General features: G+C 51.9%; 1 protein-coding gene across 3 annotated transcripts in view; it reads right to left on the bottom strand.

The window, feature by feature from the left end:
- Window positions 1-386: 386 nt before the first annotated feature.
- Window positions 387-24175, bottom strand: part of Osbpl2 (oxysterol binding protein-like 2) — a 36396-nt gene continuing 12607 nt past the window's right edge. For 2 of the 3 annotated variants that reach the window (XM_005410027.2, XM_005410028.2), the window contains exons 2-12: window positions 23364-23529; window positions 21243-21387; window positions 16952-17027; window positions 12997-13131; window positions 12252-12349; window positions 9736-9918; window positions 8397-8504; window positions 7698-7787; window positions 4774-4897; window positions 3221-3361; window positions 389-836 (exon numbers count right to left, since the gene is read on the bottom strand). In XM_005410027.2, the coding sequence (XP_005410084.1) occupies window positions 651-836; window positions 3221-3361; window positions 4774-4897; window positions 7698-7787; window positions 8397-8504; window positions 9736-9918; window positions 12252-12349; window positions 12997-13131; window positions 16952-17027; window positions 21243-21387; window positions 23364-23400 (1323 nt within the window). In that variant the 5' untranslated portion in view covers window positions 23401-23529 and the 3' untranslated portion in view covers window positions 389-650. Of the gene's footprint in view, window positions 837-3220; window positions 3362-4773; window positions 4898-7697; window positions 7788-8396; window positions 8505-9735; window positions 9919-12251; window positions 12350-12996; window positions 13132-16951; window positions 17028-21242; window positions 21388-23363; window positions 23530-24175 lie in introns of all 3 variants that reach the window. The other variant, XM_005410029.2, reaches the window with a different exon arrangement.

Below are 24175 nucleotides of genomic sequence, written 5' to 3' on the forward strand. Positions count from 1 at the left end.
GCTTTGCCGCTGAGCTAAATCCCCAGCCCCTAAACTCATAGCTTTAACATGTATTCTCTTTTTTTTTGGTACCAGGAATCAAACTCATGACCTTGTGCTTGCCAAGGAGGCGCTGTATCATGTATTCTCAAAGCTGGTGCAGTGTCGCATGCCTGTAATCCCAGCACTTGGGAGGCTGAGGCAGGAGGACTGCCGTGAGTTCGAGGGCAGCCTGGGCTACATAATGAATTTAAGGCCAGCCTGAACTACACAGCAAGACCCTGTCTCTCAAAAAAAAAAAAAAAAAAGAAAGAAAAAGTAATCTTAATACACAACAAATTTTATAATAAAAATTAGACACTTGTATTTTGTGTATGTTCTTTTACATTCTTTTTTGTCACGTGTGTGTATTTTTGTGGTCTTTATATTGAGCTAATCATCAGCCCTTTTTATTTTGAGACATGATCTTGCTAGGTCACTAAGTTGCCCAGGCTTGACTTGGATTTGCAGTCCTGCCTCGGAGTGCTGGGGTTAAGTGCTATCGCTCACTTCTGGTCATTTAATTTACTGTGTTTACAAAAGGCTGTTCCAGGCCCTCACCACAGCTGCACGAGCAGCAGTGTCCAGAAGGCCTGCTTGCCCCTTGCTTTGGTTGAGGGTCTGGGGGCCCTTTATGAGGAAAGCCCTTGTGCACCCCGATGAGCCCTCTGTGAGGCCCCGGCCCAATGCATACCCATGTTGCCGTTCTCCATGCCGCGGATGTCCGGGCGCAGGCGGCAATCTGTGGGTGGCAGGGTCTTCTCCATGCCCAGCTCTAGCTCGTTGAGGCTCACAGTGAAGCTGGTGAAATTGTACATCTGCAAATCACAGGAGTGCCCCTGTAAATGGCCCTAAGCCACGGGCATCCTAAACCCACTGCTCGCGGCATGCGTCACTAGAGTGTACCTGCCAGGGACACCGCGCCCCGCACGATCCATGAGCATGTGCCCACCTGCTCCGCAGGCTACCAGGGTCTTGGCCCTGGCACTCTTCAGTCTTTTTTCTTTTTGAGACAGGGTCTCATTATGTAGTCCAGGCTGGCCTTGAACTCACTATGTAGCCCAGGCTGGACTCGAACTTGCAGCAGTCCTCCTGCCTCAGCCTCTCAAGTGCTGGTGTGCATCACCACACCCAGCTACTCTTCAGTCGCAGGGCACAGTGGACACTCAGCCCCAAGGAAGCCCATCCCTCCGCCTAGACCGTCACCTGGATTGCTGCCTGGACACCTCTCTACTCAACACTTCTTTCCCCATTACTAGGGTTTGAACCCAGGACATTCACACTGAGCTACATTCCCAGCCCTTTTTATGTAATTTTTTTATTCTGCAACAAGTTCTCACTAAATCATGAAGTTGCCCGGGCTAGGCTCAAACTTGCCATGCTCTTGCCTCAGCCTCCCAGGAAGTTGGGGTTATAGGTGTGTGCACCACACCTGGCTTCAATCTCTCTCGATGTCTGAAAGCAATCTCAGGGTCAGCACACCAGGCTAGGACTGCAGCCTGTTGTACATCTGTACCTTCTGGGCCCTGACCTCCGCTCCCACCTGGCCTCCGCTTCTCTCCTGCCTAACACTGTGTCCCAGCTGGCAGCTCAAGGGCCACAGAAATGCAGATCCTACCCACTCCACCCCTGCTCGGGTGACTTCCAGGGTACCCGTGTTGCTCAAAGCATCAGGCAAGGCTGCCCGAGTCCCAAGCATCCTGACCTCGGCAGCACCCCAGGCCTGGCTGTCCCCTCCACGGCCTCAGACAGCCACGCCTCCCCCGCCCCCTGAAAGCCCCACCCTGTCCATCAATGCAATGTCCCTGTCCCCAGCACCTTCTAAGATAATGCCGTGCTCCGCCTGGAGTGTGTTGCCTGTGTCCGCCTGCTGGGCCGGGGCCAGTGGGGCGAGCGCCTTGGCTGCTGCTCCCGTCTGCTGCCAGCGCCCTGGGCCCACCCTGTACCCAGCAGGCAGGAGGGCCGCAACCAGCACCACAGCACCCAAGGGTGGGGGTGAGGTTATTCTTAAAAATTAATTTCCCTGAAAACACACAAGCCTTTTTTCTATAAAAAATAATTTTAAATAAAAACAAAAAATGGAATCAATGCCATCCTCCTCCTAAAAGTGACAGTGGCCACAGTGTGGTGAGCTGCTCGCGGGCGGGAACGCTCTGCTCCCTGCCCTTCCCTCACACACACTGCTCTGTGCGGACCAGGGCAGCACAGTGCAAAGCTATTAAGTTGTACATCTGCACAACAGAGAAAGAGCATAATTCGTAATAGGTATTACGATCATATAGTGCTTGTCATACTTTGTTTTCATACACTTGTACTATACATTGTATGTACAATAACTTTAGTGTAATATGGATGTAATAAAAATTGCAAAAGTGCAATTTTCAAAAGTAAATGCTAGCTGGGCGTGATGGCAGACGCCTGTAATCTCAGCACTCGGGAGGCAGAGGCAGGAAGATCGTTGGGAGTTCTAGGCCAGCTTGGGCTACAAAGTGAGCTCAAGGCCAGCCTGAGCTGCAGAGCAAGACCCTGTCTCAAAAAGACAAAAACAGAAAAAGTAAATGCCACCGTGCACTTAGTGTCCACACTGTTCACGCAGCAGCGTGCCCACCTGCAGTGCCCGCCGGCACTCAAAAGACTGTCTAAGCCCAGGGTTTTGAATCTACCCTGCTCACACAGCGGCGTGCCCACCTGCGGTGCCCGCCGGCACTCAGAGACTGTCTAAGCCCAGGGTTTTGAGGCCTGGTATCAAAGATAAGACAGATTAGGAAGACAGACACAGACGTCAGGAAACCAGCATTTTCCAAGGAGTCTGGAGTCCTCTCTTGAGGAGAGGCAGTCGGGCAGCCCCTGAGGACACGGCCTGGGGCCTGTGTGCCAGGTGGAGGGACGGGCATGGGTGTGGGGGCTCCAGCACTGCCGCTGTGCGCAGATGCGGCTGGCACCAGTTCCAAGACTCACGTGAGCACCGCAGGGGAGAGGGGCCAGGGCTGCAACGTGGGCACAGGCCGGGCACAGCTCTAGAGAGCAGAAGCCTTCGGGGCCCAACTGCAGAAGCACAGTGCAGAGACGTGGCAGGACAGCACTGGCTCAGAGACCGCCGACCGAGGTGGGCCAGGGACACAGGGAGGGCATGGAAGACCTGCGGCGCCTGGCAACAGACTGGCCTGGCCGCACAAAGGGGCGCTAAGGTGTGAGTACAGACCTGGGCGGAGTTGGGGGGCCGGCTGTTGATCCTCCAGAGTAGCTTGCTCCCGGGAATGACCTGCACGGTCTCCTGAGCCACAGGCACGTCGTCTGCCACATCCGCAGTCAGGTCACTGTCAGCTCTTTCTGAGCCATCATCCTGAAACACAGGACTCTTTGGTGCTACTGCCTCTGCAGCGCTGCCAGCTGGAACTTTGACACCTGTTCCCAAGTCTCTCTTCAAAGAGAGACCCTTTTTTTGAACCAAGAAGAAAACCAAATTTCTCCCCAGGTGGTCATGCTGACCGTCCTCCAGCGTGTGGAAAGGATCAGGCTCATGCCTCTTAGTGCCTCAGCTCTCTGCGGGGCATGCTGCACTGGGCTTCTCCTACCCCAGAGAGAAGGCAAGATTGCTGGGCATGGCTGCAGGCACCCTGGGCTCTCCTCCGAGTGCCAGGCCAACCGCACGGAGGACACCTTCCATCAGCTGCACGGCTCAGCATGCAAGCACGGCAGATGGAGGGGCTTCCCAAACGCGGCTGCCTGGCCGCAACCAAGCAGTTCTGGGGTGGGCTCGTGGTGGCTTGCTTTCTAGACGAAGACCTCCTGTCCACACCATCTTGCCCAGAACACAACAGCTTCCCCTCTCCAGAGTCAGGGCCTGACGAAGCTGCACGTGGTGCCACTAGGGAGGAAGAACCCTCAGGATGTGGACCAAGCTTGGGGTCCCTCCACCTGACTTCAGCAGACCACTGCGCTGCCACAAGGGGAGCAACCCCACGAAGCGCTCCGGGTTCTAGGTCGCCCAAAGGGACCACAGAGCTGGCGGAAGCGTTACAGACCACCACCAAGTGGAGCTAACATTTCAAGTATGTGTAGCTTTTAAATGGAATGATCCTTTTGTTTTAAACAAGAGAAGTTTTAGAAAAGATGTCTTAGCAGCACACATGAGCTATCGTAACGTAAAAAATACAAGACTCCTGGAGGAGGCTGAACTTCAATAAATACTCAACACCTTGGTTTGGTACACTCCAACTGATTATCTAGAAAACATGGCACATCTTTTGAACTGTCACTTTTAGTTTTAAGCTCAAGAATAAATAGTCTTAAAATCATCAATATTCCAAAGTGCAGGGGGAAAATCCTTGCCAATTTTCCTGACATATATCACCTAGCATTCAGAACTGAAAAAATAGAAATGAAATTCACCTGATTTTTTAAATAGATCTAAGCCGTCTCACATACAGCAAGATTTATTAAGAAAGACCCAGAACCTGGTTTCCAGAAAAGGAAGAGCTTATGTTAGGTTCCCTGGGACATTTGCAGCCCTGGGAAAAAAGCACAGCTTATGAGAGCAACCCCGACACAATCGGAACACAGAAAGCCCCACCGCCGCCGCCAGAGCCCGGAGAGACAAGAATCACATCCTAAGAGACACTCCACTCTCAGCTCTCCCTGCACTGCCCCAGGAGAGTGCAGAAGGCAGGCCAAGCTCGCAGCTGGCAGGAGGCGGCGGCCCTCACCCACCCAGGCTCCCTGTGCCCAGGGCGTGCCCAGCAGGCACTTGCTCACCAGCTTGGCTTTCCTCAGGTGGTCGCCTCTCTTCTCCTGCTTCTTGAAGGACTCATATGAAGCGGGCTCTATGCCCCATAAGCATTCTGTCCACTTGCCATAGATTATGAAGAGCTTCTTTTTGCTGTAATCAAGGGGTTTACAACCCAGTTAAGAGCAATCACAAGCCACTCATGTAAACACAGGTCCTTCATACTCACCACAGAATACTTCCTCTTCTGAGACAACTCACAAAGTGGGAAAAAATGTCTGCCAGCTGATCCTCAGACAAGATTACATCGAGAACATATAAAGAACTCAAAAAAAATCAGACCTCCCAAATTTAAAGACGCAGTCCAAAAATGGGCATCTGAGATGAATATATACTTCGCAGATGAAGAAGTACAAACAGCAAATAAATAAATGAAAACACGTTCAACATCACTGGTCCCTCGAGAAATGCAAATTAAAACAACACTGAGATTCCATCTCACCCTGGAAAGAATAGCTATTATCAAGAAATCAACCAAAAACAAATGCTGGAGGGGCTGTGAGGAAAAAGGACCCCTTCACCGTTGGTGGGAGTGTAGACTGGGGCAACCACTGTGGAACCATCAGTGTGGAGATTCCTCAAGAAACTAGGACTGGAGGTCCCATTCGACCCAGCTATTCCCCTTCCGGGTATCTTCCCAGAAGAATTAAAAACACCATACCACAGCAATATATGTGCACCCATGTTTACAGCAGCACAATTTGTAATAGCTGACTCTTGGAAACAACCCAAATGCCCATCCACTGAGGAATGGGTAAAAAAAGATGTGGTCTTTTTATACAATGGAGTACTACTCAGCTATAAAGGATGAACTGGACACTTTTATAGGTAAATGGATGCAACTCAAGACCATACTCATAAGTGAAGTAAACCTGATGCACATGTGCAAACATAGTATTGTCTCCCTAGCATGAGAAGCTGGAAGAGTAAGTAAGATCCAAACTGTACAACAGATACTGTAAAGTGGGAAGAAACTTCAAAAGAAAGAGAAACTGGGATGGGGGAGTGAAGGAAAGAAGGGAAACACAGAAGGAAAACACCTGACATATTTACATCTCATATACATACATATGAGATGGCTGAGGTAGTTACACTCCTAATTCCTCTTAGTTCATTAAGAAAAAGGTTTGTGCTAATATTGTTTGGACAATTAAATGCCAGTATCTTATACTCTAAGTAACTAATTTAAAGATAACAATACGCAATGTATTAACCATTGTTACCCTCTCATTATCTTGTTTTGATATTTTTTTCTCTTAAATTAAAAAAAAAAGAATACTTCCTCTTCTGGCATAGTTTCTACATCCTGGGACATTGCTGGGTAAGTGCGAAGAGGAAAATGTGCATTTTAGGACCTCATGCCATCTGAGAGCAACTATTCCTAAACCGGGTACACCAAGCAGAGAAAAAAATGCAGGTAAAAAGCCTAACAAGGGGCAACCAAAGGGTTGCAAGGAGGACTGAAAAAGGAGACAAGGAGGATTTAAAAAGAGCACATATCTATTTTTCCAAATTTATATTTGCATGTATCAATCTTTTTTTGTTTTTGTGGTGCTGGGGAGGAAACCCAGGGCCTCACACGTGCTAGGCAAGTGCTTACCACTGACATGTGTCCCTGGGCCGTATTACTGTTCCTTCCCCTCTTCCCTCCTTCCCTCTCTCCCTCCTTCCTTCCTTGTACCAGGAATCAAACTCAGGACCTCGCGCCTGCCAGGCAGGCACCGGGCCACTGCCCCACATTATTGTTTCTTAACAAGTGCTGTATGTCCTTCAGACCTTTTTCTATCAGTTACACCAACAGCCCTTCCCATGCTGAGCTGACAGTCTGATTTCTGTTGGTCACACGGCTCTCTGCCTGACTGCGAAAGGAACAGAAGCCCCTGCAGTGCTGGGCCTAGAGGAAAGGAAGGGCACATGCTGGCCCCGTGCTCCCGGACGCACTGCTCTGACAGGCTCGTGCCCCCGGGGGGACGCATGTCTCAGTGGTGACGTGCACAGCCAGCACAGTGGGACTCAGGCAACAAGACCTGGGCTTGGTGGCGGAGATGGCAGGGTGGCCAATGCGCCAGCTCTGAGGAAAGGGCATGATCAGATTTAGAATGGAATTCCCAAAACCCAAAGAAAAGTTTGGGCGTTCTCAGCTGCATAGCATCAGCCTCCACCCCTGCAGCCTGGGGTGACTATGGGGGAGAAGACGCCCACCATGCTGCTACTTCACTGCTGGAGCTGCCATCCTTAAAGGCTACGCATGGGTCCAGAGACATTTCCTGGGAGAAGTGGCCCATCTGATGGCATTTTACAGACAATCTGAAGGGGTAAGTTTGTGGTGCTCAAGAGAAAATGGGTAAGGCAATTTAAAGTGTTTTACATTGGAAAATAGATCTTAAGAGCTGGAAGGAATCGCTTGACATTATAAGGCCCAAATTCCTTACTGAGAAAAAAGTGATTTGAGACCCAAAAGATAAAGTAATTAAACCAGAGCAAGGGAAAAAAATCTGAACAATCTGACCACTTCTCTGCCCACATAAACTTGTAAAAATCTCTGGGTTACACACTGGAATGCACCAGCCAGCTGTCAGACGTAGCAGATGTCAGCAGAATGAAGGAAATACGCAGTTGAAGCATTTAAATCTCAGCTCTGTCTGTAAAACTGCAGCATTATCTCAGCAAAGGGGTTCGGTGTCTCAGGGCAACTCTATCGGTCGGCTGCAAGCCCGCTCATCCAAATCTATACTCAAGACCACACTCCACTCCCTCTTCCTGAGCGAAAGGAGCCGTAAGTGTTCCTGCCGGGAACAGACCTCACTGGGTAACTGTGTCTGGGACACGCGTGTGCGCGGACGCACGTGCTGCCCCAGGGGCACACGTGCGCACACTGCCGGCGCACACCTACTTTTTGTCTTGAATATGCCCTTCTACTCTGTGAAGCTCCTTCCCGAACAGTCCGCACGGCTTGAAGTTAAGGACACACTTATCACCGGTTCTGTGGAGAAAACAAACGCAGGCTTCATTTGTGAGGTGAGATGCTGGGAGAAGGCCGAACTCCGGAGGGAAGGAGGGTCCTGGGCTAGGAGGGCGGGGTGCAGTGCCAGCCAGCACCACAGGGCCTCGCGGGGGTGGCAGAAATGCTCTGAAACTGGCCTGGGATAAGGGCTGCACGCTTTATAAATATACTAAAATATCACTTCGGTGCCCACTTGAAGTGGATGAATCAGGAGTTATAAATGATCTCTTCCTTGCAATGTTAAAAATGAAGCCAACGCGTCGTAAGCTTCCCGGCGTCACCATCTAGATGTGGCGCGATGCTGGGGAATGGTCACTGTGCTTTCATCAGTGGTGACACCGCTGTCCAGTGTCGCTCAGAACTTCAAGTAAGTTAACTATTTTGACTGAAAGCAACCATCAACATGGGCCACCCGAGACGGCCCGAACACTGGCCACAACCAAATCCCACGAGCCACCGCCACCAGGGGGCCCCGCCGCACGGAGCTCCTCGGGCTGAGGGACAGGGCGGAAGGAAGGGCAGAGGCCAGTGGAGGAGGAGGCTCGCCCTCACCACCAGCTCGTCCTGCCACGCACACCGGCAGGTTACCTGTGGTTTAGAATCTCCACCACTCCATACTGCTCTATCCACAGCTTCCCAATAATGACGTTGTGCACGCAGCAGGTGGGGTTGGTCCAGGTGTAGGCTTCACCGTGTCTGTGAACAGGCCAGAAACAAGCAAGTGAGGGGCAGCCAGGCGCACAGCCTGCGTGACCTGGAGCACCTCGACCAGACAGAACCAGACCACAACTCTCGGGAGCCTGCTGAGGGGCAGAATGCCCCTTTGAAGTCCCTCCAAGCAGGCTACTTAGCATGCGTTTGAAATTTATTTCTTTTTCCTTTGTAGCATCAACAAAGCTTTCTACTTAAATGTCAAGACAAGTTAATAAGCAATAAGCAATAAAAGAAGACTGAGACAAAGGGAAACGACTTTCCTGTGAAGTTGTCAGAAGAAAAGCCACTTCTGTACGCATAATGCAGTAATACCCAGGCCTGAGGAAGATCCCTTTTGGTACCAGGGATCAAACTCAGGACCCTGCGCTTGCCAGGCAGGTGCTTGTGCTGCTGAGCTGCATCCCTTGATCCTTGCTTTGTGGGGAGTGGCACACTGAGAGAGGATTACTTTGTCAACAATGCTCTGCACTCCTTTTTCTTCACTCCTCATTCTCCAAATGGCCCTGCCCCTAGAGGAAACCTCACAGATGTGAGATGCAACAGATTGCCCGGCATGAATCTCGAGACTACATTCAGGAGCTAAGGACAAAAATCAGCTCAGAACAAACATGGCATGACTGACACAACAGGAGGAACCCAAACACATTCATCAAAAAGGTTTGTAGCTAGGTGCAGTAGCACAGTTTTAATACCTGCTACTTGGAAGGCTGAGACAGCAGGATTGTGAGTTCGAGCCCAACCTATACAACTTAGTGAGACTATTTCAAAATACAGTAAAAACTTTTTCATCCCCAGCTCGGTGGTAAAGTACCCCTGGGTGCAATGTTCACTAACAACAACAAGAACAGTTTACAACTTCTCAGTTCTGCACCGAGCAGCCCCGGGGAGGCCTCCAGGCCAGGAGGGAGCAGCTTGAAGCAGGCTCCCCAGCCGGTTCAGTGCGGCCTGGGGGTGCTGCTGCTCTCCAAGACCCCGTGGCTCGGGCTCGGGCTCGCAGCTCGGCCTGGTGAATAGGGAGCAACTCAAGCACACTGTGGGTAGGAGGCACACAGCTCACCAGCCCTGAGGAGAGGATACTCCCAAGCCACAGCGCCCGACCAGAAATCCTACAGAAGCATGCTGGTGGGAAAGCTACCTGCCCCACGCAGAAGGCCAGGACTCCCAGAAGGAGGCCAGTGTGGAAGGCAGACCCCGGGCCTCAAGCACCACTCACTTGAGAAGCTCCAAGGTGATGGTCCCTCGGGGCTCTGCCTCCACGCTCTTGCCCCAGAACTTCAGCTTCGGGTAGATGGAGCCATGGAACACAAAGTCTTGGCTGAGACCCTCTGAATAAAACGCACTAATGGGAGGGTGGTGACTGACTTGCTCCGATATAAATCTGAATCCTAAATCTTCCCTAGGTCCAAAAATAAGAGAAAGGAGGGGAGGGAACAGAAAAGAAAAACAGCCACATTAGTGACAACAACATACAAGGGAGGCTGCTCCCCCACAGAACAGGCAGGCGGGCTCACTCCAGCCCTCCCCCAAGGCTGCAGTGCACCAGGCACCAACAGCCCCAAGGCTGTGCCCGTGCCTCCTGGCCTAAGGCTGACCCAGCACCGTGTCACTCTGGAGCACACCCACCCCACTCAGAACCGGATCAGGCCAGCAAGGCCACCCAGCCCTGCCGCTCACAGCCCCGGACACCTGAGCATGTGGGCATCGGCCAGAGGTGCCTCAGAAGTAGGCAAGCCTGGTCCCAAACGCTCACTTCAACCCTCCCGGGACCATGACACCAACGAACTCGGAGTTCTGCTTCTAGGCCTCGGAAAAACGCTCCTGTTCAGCCTTCATACAGTTCCTGAAACTTCTGGGAGGGAATGTCTTAGGCCTCAAAATATTCCTAGCTGGAAAACAGGACTTTCAGCAGACTTTCTTATTCAATAAAAACGTCACTTGTTAATTGTTCCAGAACTGTGAATACACCTACAGTTGTAGTCATTAAAAATTATAAAAGCTAAACCACATAATTACTAACTTAGCTGGAATCAGAATTCCCAATCATTATAGAGGAAGGAAAGTTGAAAAATTTGGTTTTAAAAGGTTGCCTACCAAGGTATGTAATTTACAAAATGAGTACTTGTCTAAGAAAAGAAAGTGTATTTTTAGCTACACAGAGGGTGCGAAGGGAATGAAGACGCTGGCTGGGGCAGGGCGGGACCGCTGGTCTCGGCGCTGAGTGGCACTCGCAGGCAGGGGCCCAGGGAGGAGAGCATGACGAGCCAACTGCGGTGATGGGAAAGAGACTTCGCCTCTTCTTTCTGTCTGTGAGGCTGGAGCTCAACCCCGGAGTGAAGTCCCCGAGGAAGACTAACGATTTGCCGTGCGTCGCACCCGGTGCAGCGGCCCGGGTTGTCTGCATCCTCTGCGTCCTTCCGTTCATCCAGTTCCTTGCCCACCCTCCCTAGCAGCCTCCCTGCGTTACCACAGTAGGCGCCCTCCTGACCAGCCCCTTTCTCAGAGGCAGCGGCACTTGGAGAGCAGTGTTGGCCACTCGCTGCCAGCCAACATCGGAGCTGAACTGTTTTGCTCCAGATGGTTCCCACTCTGGCAGGGCACGGGGACGGCTGGCAGCTGAACCAGGATGGAAGGAGGGAAGACCGGCTGGCTCTGTTTATGCTCTGGTGGAGGAGGACAGGGCCCAAAGGTAAGAGACCAAGAAGGGCCCTGGGAGGCAGCCGAATAGTGCCACAAGGCAGCTGCACAGGCTCACTGCCTCCCTAGGGCTCAGCCGGGCCAGCCTGAGGCCAGAGAATGCACAGCACTGTGGCGGGTGGAGTCTCCAGGACAGTCTCGGAATAACTGCAGCCCCTGAGGCGACGAGGCAGGGAAGAGAATCCCAGCCAGTCCAGTCCTCCAGAGGCCTGACTGCCACCCTGTGAGCTGGGGCCAAATCAGAGGCTTCCTGGCTGTGACACCGAGGACAGGAGGGGCGGGGCACGCAGAAGTGTGTGTGTGCAATATGCACAAGTGCTTGCCACCACCTGTCCTGCCAAGCCCCCCAGGACCCTCACTTCTACGAGAACCCCAGGAGGGGTGGTGACACTGCCCAGAAGAGACTCCCAGAAGGGGTTCCAGCAGGCATCTAACACCCCACGTGGTCTGGCTGGAGCTACCAGCAACCACTGCAGAGACCCAGCAGGGCAGCCAATGGCAAGCGGGGTGTGGGATAAACAAGGGCCTCCACAGTCACTCTCCGATTTACCTCTTTCAGCAACACTCACCACAGTGCTGTGGTTAGACAGCCTAGTTCCACCTATCAGTACCTACTTCCGATTCAGAAAGCCACCAGCCCTCGCGCTTCCTCCGGCGGTGCATGAATGTCGCAGTCTAGGGGGCCACTGTACTGAACAGCCTGTTTCTGCCCTGGCCTACACTGCTAGGGTTGGGGGCTGGAGATTTAGCTCAGTGGCACAGCGCCTGCCTGGCAAGTGTGAGGTCATGAGTTTGATTCCCAGTACCGGGAAAAAAAAAAACCTACACTGCTAGGGTTTTATTCCCCCATCAGGACAATAGTGTGCGTGTGTGCGTGCGCACAGGAGAAACATCTTGCCTACAGCTCTGCAAGTACTCCACAGCTCCTAACACAGAGTCTGTCCTCAGGGCCGAGAACCAATGCTGGGGAGAGCAGTGCATTCATCTGTCATCCAAGGACCCATCAGCTCAGTATTCGTGACGGGCTCCCCTTACCTGATCAACTCATATGTCTCTCCCAAGAGCGGGTTGAACGGTTTGCCAGTCCTCTCCCACTGGGAGGCCACAGCGGAGACAGCGAAAGCAGCTACAGACTGCAGACAATCCACAGGGAGAGGTCAGAAGACTCCAGCCAGGAGAGCCAGAGTACAGAGCGCTTCACAGAGGGAGTGCAAGCGCTCGGCTCCGGCGTCATTTTTTACGATAGCGACTTCTTGCTCTCCCCTAGTAACACATTTTGAGACTACAGGACTTCCTGCCAAATGCCATTTGTCACCCACAATTTCCTCAAAGAAACAAAGAAAAGGAACAGTGAACTGTTCAACACCCCTGCAGTTGGGTCCCTTGTGAACAAAGTGGCAACATCAGTCTGTCTGTCTGTCTGTCTTGTTCACAAACATTCAAGAGTCAAGTACACTCACTTCTGCCATGGACATATGCACGCAAACACAAGCACCAAACATGCGAACACACACTCACACATGCATGCACAGAAGTAAAGATATATGTGCACTTGTGCACATGCACGCACACAACAGTGATGTGAGCTCTGTGAGGCCGGGACTCCGGCAGGGAGGGTGGTCAGACCCCTGTGGAGAACACACCGCAGGACACACGCTGTGGCCTGAGCACTCCCTGACTTCCCATGGGCAGGTTGCCAGGTCCCTAGGACTGCGGGCTCAACCTTCAGAAGGGGTCATGTGCATTCAGCGGGTGCAGGGCCGGCCCCAGCAGAGCTCACCTGCATCCTCTCCAGGGGCTGGGTCTGGCGGGAGGCTCTGTGGATGAGGTACACATGCTCCATGTACTCTGTGATCCGCTGCAGGAAACTCAGAGGCTCATTGAAGGCAATTGGCATTGTGATCTTGGACAGCTCCTGCAAGGACCCGGAAGACTTGCTGTGGTGCCCATAGGTCTTGGCTGCACAACGGCCCTGAGCCTTTCCTCTTCCCAGGCCCGCCGACCTCCTCCTGACCCACAGCACACACAGCGACTGCAGAGGCGCTCCTAGACTGCTGCCTCCCATCGTCTTCTCCCACTCTGCTTCCCGATGAGTGATGCCAGTGCCACATCGCTCCCACCAGGCTGGGTAACACACGTCTGTATCCTGGCACTTGAGAGGCTGTGACAGGACTGCAAATTCAAGGCCAGCCTGGGCTACATACCAAGCCCAAGGCTAGTCTTAACTACATAGCAAGACCCTGTCTCAAAAAAACAAGAAAAAGACAAGTGTGCACACCTATAATGTTATGTGCACACCTATAATCCCAGCACTCAGGAGGCTGAGGCAGTAGAACTGCTGTGAGTTTGAGGCCAGCCTTGTGCTATAGAATGAGTTCAAGGTCAGCCTGAACTACATAGTGAGATTCTGTCTCAAAAAACAAGGGCCGGGGATATAGCTCAGCAGCACAAGTGCTTGCCTGGCAAGTGCAAGGTCCTGAGATCAATTCCTGGTACCAAAAACAAAAACCAACATAAAAAAGAAAACAAAACAAAAATTATTCCTATTGTGCCAACAGTCCCAGTTATACAGGAGACTGAGACAGGAGGACTGCTCCATCCAGGAGTTAAATACCAGCCTAGGCAATATGAGATCATACCTTAAATAAAAGAAAATAAATCTCCCCAGCTTCCATGGCCTCCAGGATGACATAGAAATGCCTAAGCTGGCAGGCAAGGCCCTCTGTCATGTGCCTACGTGACTTTGCCCAAAGATCTTTCAGAGTCGGGAAAGGTAGCCCAGACACCTTCTCCCAGTGCTAGCGAAGTGAGGCTGTGGCTCCAGCTTCCACGGAGCTCTCACTGTGGGGAGAGGCCACGAACACACAGGCACCAGGGCCCGCCTGACGCCGACAGAGACAGACTGCCAGGAGGACACACCGAGCCCAGCAGGACGGGCACTGGGAGGGCCGGGCGCTCAGGCGGCAGAAGCAGAGCAGGGCTTGGAGAGTTCCCGCCAAGCAGGACCTGGCACGGAGCTGGCTAAGCGGCTCTTCGTCTGTCCGGGGCCAGGATGACCCCTCTGCGGTTGTTGTGAGGCTCGGAGCACCCCAGGGTTGGCAGGGGGGCCCCACAACTGGCCCCGCTGGCTCTGCCCACAGGCCTGGTCCAGGGCGATCCCACAGACCAAGCCTGAACTGAGGCGAGGGCGGGGCAGGCCCGGAGTCCGGACAGTGAGGCTGCCTGCTCAGGAAACCCCGAGAAAAGTGGGGGTGCAGGCTCAGAAGGGCTGGCACTGGAGTGACATGAAGGAGGGCAGAAGGGACAAGCTCATCACTACACACCCATCTCAGGGACGAGTGGAAGAGACAGCGCTGAAGGAGACCCGAGAGAGCAGGCAGAAGAGCAAGGGTGCAAAGTGCAGAAAACCCCTGTGATCCGACTCCCAGACAAGGCTTAGGGTCCCCTCCGCGAGCTACTTGCCCGTGAAACCAGAGGAGTCCCGGCCACAGCCCCAGGGTGAGGGCCAGAGGGGCCGGCGTGAGAGGCCGGCTTTGGTCAGATCAGGAGACAGTGCCGCGGGCAGTGCAGCCTGCACACTATTGCCCAGAGACAGGCCGGGTGCACAGGAGGACGCAGGCCCTGCAGGATCTGGCCACAAACACGGACACTCCGCATGCATCTATCCTATGGCCCAGCAATCCCACTTCTAGGAGTCTATCCCAGAACCTCAGTGGACACGTGTGGAGGCCAGAAGTGCCCCCAACACACAGCAGGGCCCCACTCTGCAGAGTCCAGGGCAAGCGTGTAGGGGCACAAAGCAGTTACAAACTGGGGTATTTAGTGCAGGGCCTTCCAGAGGGGATCAGATAAGGTAATCCAGGAGAGCCTGGGTGGCTGAATCTGGGAACAAGACAGGAACAAGGAGAGTCACTGGGTGTGGTGGCCCACACCTGTAACCTGGGATTCGGGAAGCTGAGGCAGGAGGATTGCTGTAAACTTCAGCCTGGACTATATAATGAGACCTTGCTTCAAATAAACAAAAATAAAACCAAAAGAAGGAGATATATAGACACCAATATACATGTGAGTGTGCATGCACACTCCCCGTGTCTCTCCACGTGAGGCTCTGTGCCACCTAGGGACTCTGCCGGCGAAAGATGTGGCCCCGGGGCCTTGCACCTCCAGAGCTGAGTCCAGATAAACCTCTTTCTCTACACACACCCAGTCTGTGGTATTATGTTATATGCATTAGTCTGTTTTATGTTAACATAAACAGGCTAATATGTTTGTTAATGCAAAAGACTATGTTAGTCCGTTAACATAAAACAGACTAACAGATACACATCATTTAATTTTTGACCCATATTTTAAAACAAAAGCAAAATTATAAAATTAAATTTGTAAAAATGCATAAAATTTATAAAAATTGAATGTATAGAAGATGGATCCCCTCTGTGTAATCACCCGGGTAGAACAGGAACTTTGTAGCAACTCTGCAGGGGGACATGTGATCAAGCAGTCGAGGTCAGCACCCCGAGAAGAGGTCAAACAGGAACCACACAGCCCCCGGACGAGGCCCTGAGTACGGCCCCGAAATGCAGGAGCGCACTCTAATCCTGAGAAAACAGCAGACAAACCTACACTAAGGAAGATCCTACTAAATAATGGGCCAGTACCCTTCAAGGAATCAAGGGCACAAAAGACAAGGGAAGGCTGAGGACCACCCCGTGAAGGGCAGGGGGACGAGACACCCTCCCAGGCGGGCTGGGTGTGGTCATCAGCAGGGAACAGGAAAATGGCGCAGTGAGATTTTGTAGTCAGCAGTCAGGCTGGGGGTGTGGCTCTTCGTGGCAGGGTGCTTGCCTAGCCCGTGTGCAACCCGGGGTTCAATCCCCAGAACCAAAAGAGAAAAAGAGGAGCCTAGGCAGAGCCTTTAGCGACTGCAGCTAACCGGAAAGCCAGGGTGGGGAGGTGGGAGGACGGCACAGGGATGCCTGGTTACCACTCTAACTTTCTTTTTTTGTTTGGTTTTTTGTTTTTCTTCCGGTACCAGGAATCAAACTCACAACCTTGCGCTTGCCAGGCAGGCACTGTGCCGCTGAGCTAAATCCCCAGCCCCCACTCTAACTTTCTATGTCTAAAATTACTGCAAAATAAAAGTTGGTGGAAAAGGAGTTTCCTCTGGAGGAAAAAAAGGGACAAATGGACAAGAGCAAAAAAACAAATGGCAAAAACAAGGGGAGTTAGGACACAAGGGAACGAGCCCTGGAAAATGGTGAGGTGTATTTCTAGACCATTCAACTTGAGTTTCTTGGCCCATCAATGAGGACGCCACAGACTGCAGGCAAAGACAGACTCTGACAGTCAGGAGAGATCACACAGTCCGCAGCTTTTGGACACTCTAACTGCCCAAGCCGTCTTCCTGTCACCGTCGTGAGCCCGGCATGTAGCTGGGGAGACCTGTCCCACACAGAGGGTCTGCAGCCAGGGTTTGGGAGCCCCTTGCGAAGCGCCACAGAAGGGCCCTGGGTCACATCTCCTGGCCCGCTTAACCTGTGGGGTTACTACTCGCTGCCTGCAAATGATTTAGCACCCACTCCTGTCTCCTTATTTATCTCTTGCCTATTTTATCATCTTAATTTCTTGCTGTTTATAAATACACACAATGCATTTCTTAAGCTACCAGCTGTGCAAAAAACTTGCAAGTTTAAAATATTTACGTTTCAGGCGTCAAAAGAACCATCTGAACTCACCAGCCCGATGCACTTTTTTAGAATGCTCCACACGCTGAAGTCGCTTCTGGTGAACATGGGGGCGGGCAGTGCCGTCCTGGGGAAACAGAGCAACAGGCCCCCGTTACCAAGGGAGGCGCGGCCCTGACGGCTGCTGGGCCCTCTCAGCTTGGAGCCCTAACATTAGCGCGTGTGAATCCTGACACGCCAGGGAGGAGGGCGGGGAGGGAAGTGCAGGCCGCTGCTGGAGCCTCGGGGAAGATTCCTGCCTTGCACCCACCCGGGGCGGCCACAGCACAACGGACGAGGTGGGCCACCAAGGTGCAACGGATTAAGGAAAGCTCTTCACAAAGCGGCTGCTGAGCCCGTTTGAACACATGCTTTCTCCCAAGCTGTGTTCCTCCTCAAACCACCCCCGACCAGTGACGAGAGGCCCCCGCTCTCCTGCTCACTGTGGACCCCAGGACCCTGGCTCCCTCTGCACTGAGCCCTGTCTCCACCTGGGGAGGGAGGGGACACCTGAGTGCAGACCAACTCTGGTGGGGTGCCACAGAGCTGAGGTGCAGGGAGGCCCCACGGGGTGGCTACCTGGTCCCCACCGCTGTTCTCGGCTCCCCAGAGGTCACCCCAGCATTTCTGCGTAACTCCTACTTCATGGAAGCTGCTGTGAAGTGAGGTTCTGCATCTGAAACCAGGGACCTTGACTCTGACACGCTGAGCCTCACAAGAATGAGCCTGAACCCCACCTGACGCAGCCCTCAGGGACGGCACAGGAGGGCAGCTGTGTCAAGGCCCTGCTCAGATCAAGGTGTAAGAGGGAGGGTGTGAGGGGCTGGTGTGCAATGAAAGGGAAAATACGGTGAGTGCCACAAAGCCCTGTGTGCCGCAGCACAGACGCACGGATCCACCAACCACATCCTCGTAAGCACGCGTCCCATGAGTGGTCCAGAGCAGCACACCACACACACCGCAAGGGTGCTACAGGGACGGGAGCACAGCTCAGCAGAGGCTCTGAGAGTTTACAAGGGGCGTGCCTTCTTGCGTGTGGTGCTGGGGACTGAATCCGACCTGCCAGCTGAGCTACGTCCCCAGCTGTTTTTTATTGCTTGAAACAAGACTACCTTGGTAGAGCTTTCCTTAATCCGTTGCACCCTTGGTGGCGCACCTCGTCCAGGCTGCACTTGAACTTGTAATGTGTCTCAGCCTCCCACAGTCCCGGGAACATGGATGTGCACCCCTAACCCTAGCTAGGATATGACCACTGTATGGAAATGAGAAAGAAAAACAGGAACAAAAGCATGCAGAAAGTAGGTGGGGCTCCAAGCCAAGGGAGCAGGGCGGGCAAGAACCAGGCCAGGCAAGATGCTCCTCAGGCCCCAAAAGAGGTCTCAGCAGCTGGGGCCAGAGGAGTGAATAGGGCCGAGCCCCAAGGACAAGAGGTAGGAGAGGATGGTGGCCCTTGCCCTAAAAAGAGGGCAACGTTATAGTTCAACGTCCGAGCCAGAACACTTCTGCAAGTAAAGGGGGTGCTGGTCAGAGCTACTTAGGACTGGGGGTGTTGGGGCAGTACATGGATGACTGCCTAGGCTTTAGGCAGAGAGATGGGGATGGCGCCATCAGGTCTGATGGACAAATGCCCCTACATGGCATGAAAAAGTCAGGAGGGGAGGGTGGCATGCAGCAGGGATGGGAAAACCCAAGGATCCAGGGTGCATTTAAAGAGGCCAAAGCATCAGAGCAAGGCAACAGTGAGAGGGAGGCAGGGGCACCGGGCTGACTGCAGGCAGCTGGTCACAGGGCACCGTGAGCCATGAAGCGGAGACGGAGGGGTCTGGAGAGTGTGCGCTGCCCCGGACAAGGCTCCACGGCACCAGAGAGGCTCCTGCAACTGCTAAGCACCGAAATGAAGGGCAATGGGAGAGTGAGGCACCCGGGGCGCTGGGCAACCCGTCACGCAGCCAAGTGGGCCCATGGCCAGAGGGGAGGTCAGGGGGGAGGCTGGAGAGCCCCAGCACCAAGCAGACCTTCCAATGTGCCCAGGATGCCACCCTCCCACCCACTGCCTCAATGGACAGCTAGGCCTGCCTGCGCTCCTGTTTCTCTTGATAATGACCGGAGACTGCTCACCATCCTCAAAAATTTACTTATGTGAACATGAACATTTTAGTGGGAAGATGGAATGGAGTCTTGCTACAGCAAACTAACCAAACCCTTCCTGTCCCCTGGGCCACCAGCCAATGCATCTCAGTAGGGTACCAAAGAAACAGGAGGATTAACCCACTGTCTGGAAGAACAAGTGGATCTGCCTCACAGCAAGCCCTGTTCTGCATGCCAGCCCTGACCAGGTCCTGCGCCAGGAAGGAGCAAAGCACTGGCATGTCATGGATAGGAACATCCGGGTAGATGGTGGAGTAGGGAACAGCAGAGAAACAGTCTGAGATCTGGTGTCCAGATGCTGGAATATAGCAACGTGAGGAAGAGAAGAAGGAGGGAAGTCAGCAAAGATCTGAAGTGAGAACGGAAGCCCTCAGAGAGTGAGGACCGAGACTCAGCAAAGGAGGAGGTGGCAAGCCGTGCTTCTCCCTAAGCCCTGGGTCATGGGGTCGGGAGGCCTTGACTTGCAGGCGCACAGAGACTACTGTGACCCCAGAGGGCTCCACAGAGAAATGCACCCGTGGAACAGACCGGTGGATGGAGCAGAATGTAGGGGCTGGGAAGTTATCTGGGTTCAAATGTTCCCCAGGAGAGGGCGATCGGCCAGTAGCCATACTGGAGAGGGGCTGACTGAGCTTGGAGCTCAGAGCAGCTGCAGCCAGCCCCATCTAGCAGCTCCCAGTGTCAGGGTGAGGTGGAACCAAGTTCAAGTCACCAGGAGGTCAAGGAGCTGAGTTCAAGCCAGCAAGAGGCACACAGAGTGTTGCAGGCTGAACAAACTGGGTTCCAGCCTCAGTCAGAAACCAGCGTGAACTTCAGTGGATCTAAAGGTGCGGGCTAGCTGGGGATGATCCACTACCAGGCTGCAAATCTACAGCTGGTTTGCTGGGATTAATCTAATCAGACGTGAACTCTGTCTACCCACTGTCTTCCGGTGACAGCAGAGACACACCTTGAAGTAGACATTTAAAAATTTTCTTTTTTCTCTTTTCTTGCTTTTGTTTTCTTTTTTCTTTTCTTGTTTTTCTTTTCTCTCTCTCTTTTTTTTTTTTGTCTTTTTGAGGCAGGGTCTCGCTATGTAATTGAGGCTGGGCTTGAGCTGACTTGTAGCTCAGGCTGGTCTCAAACTCACGACAATCCTCCTGCCTCAGCCTCCCAAGTGCTGGGATTACAGGCGTGTGCACCACGCCTGGCAGCTTGTTTCATTTTTCTTGATTATTTGTTCTTGTTTCTATATGAGTGTGAACACTATTTCTAGTCTTTTTGTTGTTCTGTTCTGTTCTGTTCTGGTTTTTATTTCTTCCTTCTTCTCCAGCCTTGCTTCTAATCTCTTTCTCTTCTTCTATTTCTCTATTTTTTCCCCCAATTCATTTTAATTCTTTTCTCCTGCGGGTAAAATTGCCACACAGAGGGCATCTTTACCGTATACAATTTTCTGATTTGTTTTAGATTTTTGTTATGTGTCCACAAACTCAGTTCATATGGTTAAAGGCGCTAATTAATACCACAGTTTGTCATTTTCTAGGCTAGTTTGATGCTACTGTTCTGGTGATTGTACTACTATAGCCAAGGTGACATAACTGTTCTAATCAGTTGTTCTTCCTGGTATGCCAAGGCTGAGACTGCTTAAGGGTCATAAAAGATACCACAGACCCATGCCAAAGAACCAGGGGCTGGGCCAAATAGGCAGCAACTTCTCATCCCCAATAAATTGAAGAGGTGGGATCTTGCAACAGACTCAAAACTGAAAAGCAGCTACGTCTGGAAGATACCTCTGAGAAGCAGTCATTTCCTAAGGGTTCTAAATACTCGCAGTAAAGCTACTTGCCATAAGCAATTTTCAAGCACCACCCAGGAATTAAACTAAAAAAAAAAAAGAAAATGAAAAGACACTTAAGCAAGAGTGCAAGATTCAACCCCAGATTTCCGGCTCACCACAGGCATTCCAAGGATGGGGCAAATCACTGGTCAAAGCCCCACTCGTTACTGATTTCCAGGACTAAATAGACAGGCTGTCTGAGACTGCCTGAGCCAAGGGGTGGGGAGGAGTGCTGTTCCAGGTGGACACTCACGAGACCTGAGGGGACCATGCAGTGTGTTACAGGGGTGATCACAGATGCACTGCAGAAAATTCTAAAACTGTGCTGAGACATCATACCTGTGTTTCTGAATCCCATTCTCTTGAGCGGGTCTCTCCCCACTTTTCCCACTCCTTGTACTTTTGCTGGTGTCCAAGTCAATCATTCCAGTAATCTTCTGATTCACCTCTGAAAATTCCCCAGAAGAGTTATCAGAATCAAAGCCTGCACAAAACAAGCAAAATGGTCATTTTCACTAGAATTGGCGAAAGTAAAAATCAACCTCCAAGGTTTTGACTGTGCAAGCAGACTACCTAAAGCTCCACGTAGTTTTTAAGTGACACGTCTGGAATAGAGATCCTGACCCACCTCAGCGCTGGGGACACACAGGGAAGTACTGCCGTGCAACAGCAACACCTCCACACCCACTGCGGCTGCTGGAATGGTGGTGTTCATCCAAACATCCACCAGGCTGACGCTCTCTCGAGAAAATCAAGATGGACTTATTCAGGAAGTATCAGTTACACGAGTCTTCAGACAACAGGCAGCTTCCTGGGAGACTCCTGGCTGGGAAGGAACACAGAGGCCCACCTCCCTGGGACGGGTATGGCCTCCAGGTGAGAGCCAGGTGCCCCCTAAATGTGAATGCCTGCTGATTCCTCCACTGAGAGAATTCAACTAGGGAGGACTGCAGGTTCAACAGCAAACATGTCTCCCAGGAGCACGTCCACAAAAAACACAATCAGCGGAGGAATTCAGGCACAAAATAATAAAAAATGAACACAATTTTCCATGTGAAGACAGAGAGGAGCTCAGCGTCTCCTTCTCCTGGGTTTTAGATAAGAATAAGGCAATAATCAGCCTGTGCCAACAGGGACATTCAGGAGCACAGCTAGTGACACTGGGAACTCAGCACTCCAGCAGGGCAGAGGAACAGAGCTCCAGCACAAGCCTGGGCCCCAGCTGGGGAGCAGCTATTGACACCAGGAAAGAGCCTTCGGGGGCAGCAGTTACAGAAGCTCTCCAGATCTTGGCCAAGAGCTGGGTGTGCTGGGGCACACTTGTAATCCCAGCACTCAGGAGGCTGAGGCAGAAGGACTGCAGTGAGTTCGAGGCCAGCCTGGGCTACAAAGTGAGTTCAAGGTCAGCCTGAACTGCATAGCAAAACCCTGTCTCAAGAACAAAATAAAACAACAAAAAAACAAGATCACAAGATCATTGCCAGAAAACTTGGCCCGCAGTAGTATTTCAGAGTTGGTAGCTGGCATTCCTACACCTTAGGACAAGGAAATGGACAGAAGGCTCTGAAGTCCCTTCACTGGCAATAGCCGTTCGGACCATTTCACAGAAACAACCACCGAAATGATATTCCAAAATCTGACCCTAAGGGACAGAAGAGTGGGGGACACATGGGCTTGAAGTAAGGAGCCCAGGACCCTGTGGCTGGAGCCGCTCTGCTCTCACGGTGACAGGAGTGACGGGCAGTTCTGAGCACATGCGCCAGCTCTGCCTCCTCGGCCCACACACACACGTATGTGTGAGCTGCACCTTCCACCAGGCACACACAAGCCACTCTCCACCTAAATGTCTTCCCAAAAGGGAAGAACAGCTGAACTTTAAGGCAGCGAGAGCACTGTGAAAGCAAGTAAGCTGTCTTACACTATACTGTGAGTAGTAAAAGTCAAGACTGCAGTCATAAGACCAATGACTTTTGGGGTTGGCTTTTTGGTTTTTGTTTTTGAGTCTTGCTATGCAGTTCAGGCTGGCCTTGAACTTACTATGTGGCCTAGGCTGTTCTCAAACTTGCAGAGATTCTCCTGCCTCTGCCTCCTGAGTGCTGGGATTACAGGCATATGCCATCACACCCAGCAAGACCAATAACTTTGATCATTAAGGGACATCTTATTCAAATAAGATCATTTCTCACAGGATCCAAATACAATGACCCCCAGGAGGTTCTTCCAAAAACTTCAACCTTTGCTGCCCCTTCATGCTCTCTTCCAAGACACGTCAAGGTTCCCCGCATTTGACAAAGGCCGACACATTCATGCTAAAAAGCTGGCGTGAGGCCTTGTGTAACGCATCCTTTCTGGCCTTGCTTTGCTGAGCGAGGCCACACCTCAAAGGCCAAGCCCGCTCTTTGGGTCCTGTGGACTCCCACGCACCTCTCTGTCTCTGGGCCATCTTCTCTCTCAACTCACCTGTGACGGCATCAAAGAATTCTTCCTCCCCGTTCATCCTTCAGCAGCCCGGCTCTGTCGCTGCCCCAGTGCGTGGTCTCCCTACTGGATCATTGCATCTGAACTATTTCAGCAGCAGAAGCAATTTCAAACTATGATTTTTCTCTTGATAAAAATCCAGCAGACACTGGAGATGCAAGAGAAGAAACATTTTGGCATGCTTAGCTTCCAGGATAAACATGGCTTAAAACCATTTTTAAATTCCCACTTACCATTTTGAAATGGATCTTAATTACATCTAAGCAATGAAATAAAATGTGCAGTATTATAACACATGCAGGACTTGAAAGACTATAAAGGAGGAAGCGTTCCTAACGCACAGATGACTGAGGAGTAATAGAGCAATAAGTGACTTATTTTAAGGGTTGTATTTAAAAGTCACTATCTACAGTTGTGTAAGAAAACAATACAACATTAACTTGGGAAAAGACGTGTGAGCAGCTCAGAGGCTGATCAGTTTCAGGGAGGTGTGGACCGTCGTGAGCTCCCAGTCATCAGAACCAGGGAGTTATAGAGAAAAGGGAAATCACCTCAAAGTATTTTCTCACACTTGCCCAAAACCAATTTCGTGTGTGTGTGGCTGGGGATTAAGCCCAGAGCCTTGAGAGTGCTAGATAAGTGCTCTCTCGCTGAGCTACACCCCCAGGCCTGAAACCAATTTTTCAATTCCAGAGAATTAAGACTGCTATATAAGGGTAAACCGAAGTAAACTTAAATTTTCTCAAATTCATTTTAGCTCAATATTTTGAAACTCATACACATTAACTTCTCCC

Source organism: Chinchilla lanigera, unplaced genomic scaffold (assembly GCF_000276665.1).
Source record: "Chinchilla lanigera isolate Chin_1 unplaced genomic scaffold, ChiLan1.0 scaffold00127, whole genome shotgun sequence".
NCBI classification, from domain to species: domain Eukaryota; kingdom Metazoa; phylum Chordata; class Mammalia; order Rodentia; family Chinchillidae; genus Chinchilla; species Chinchilla lanigera.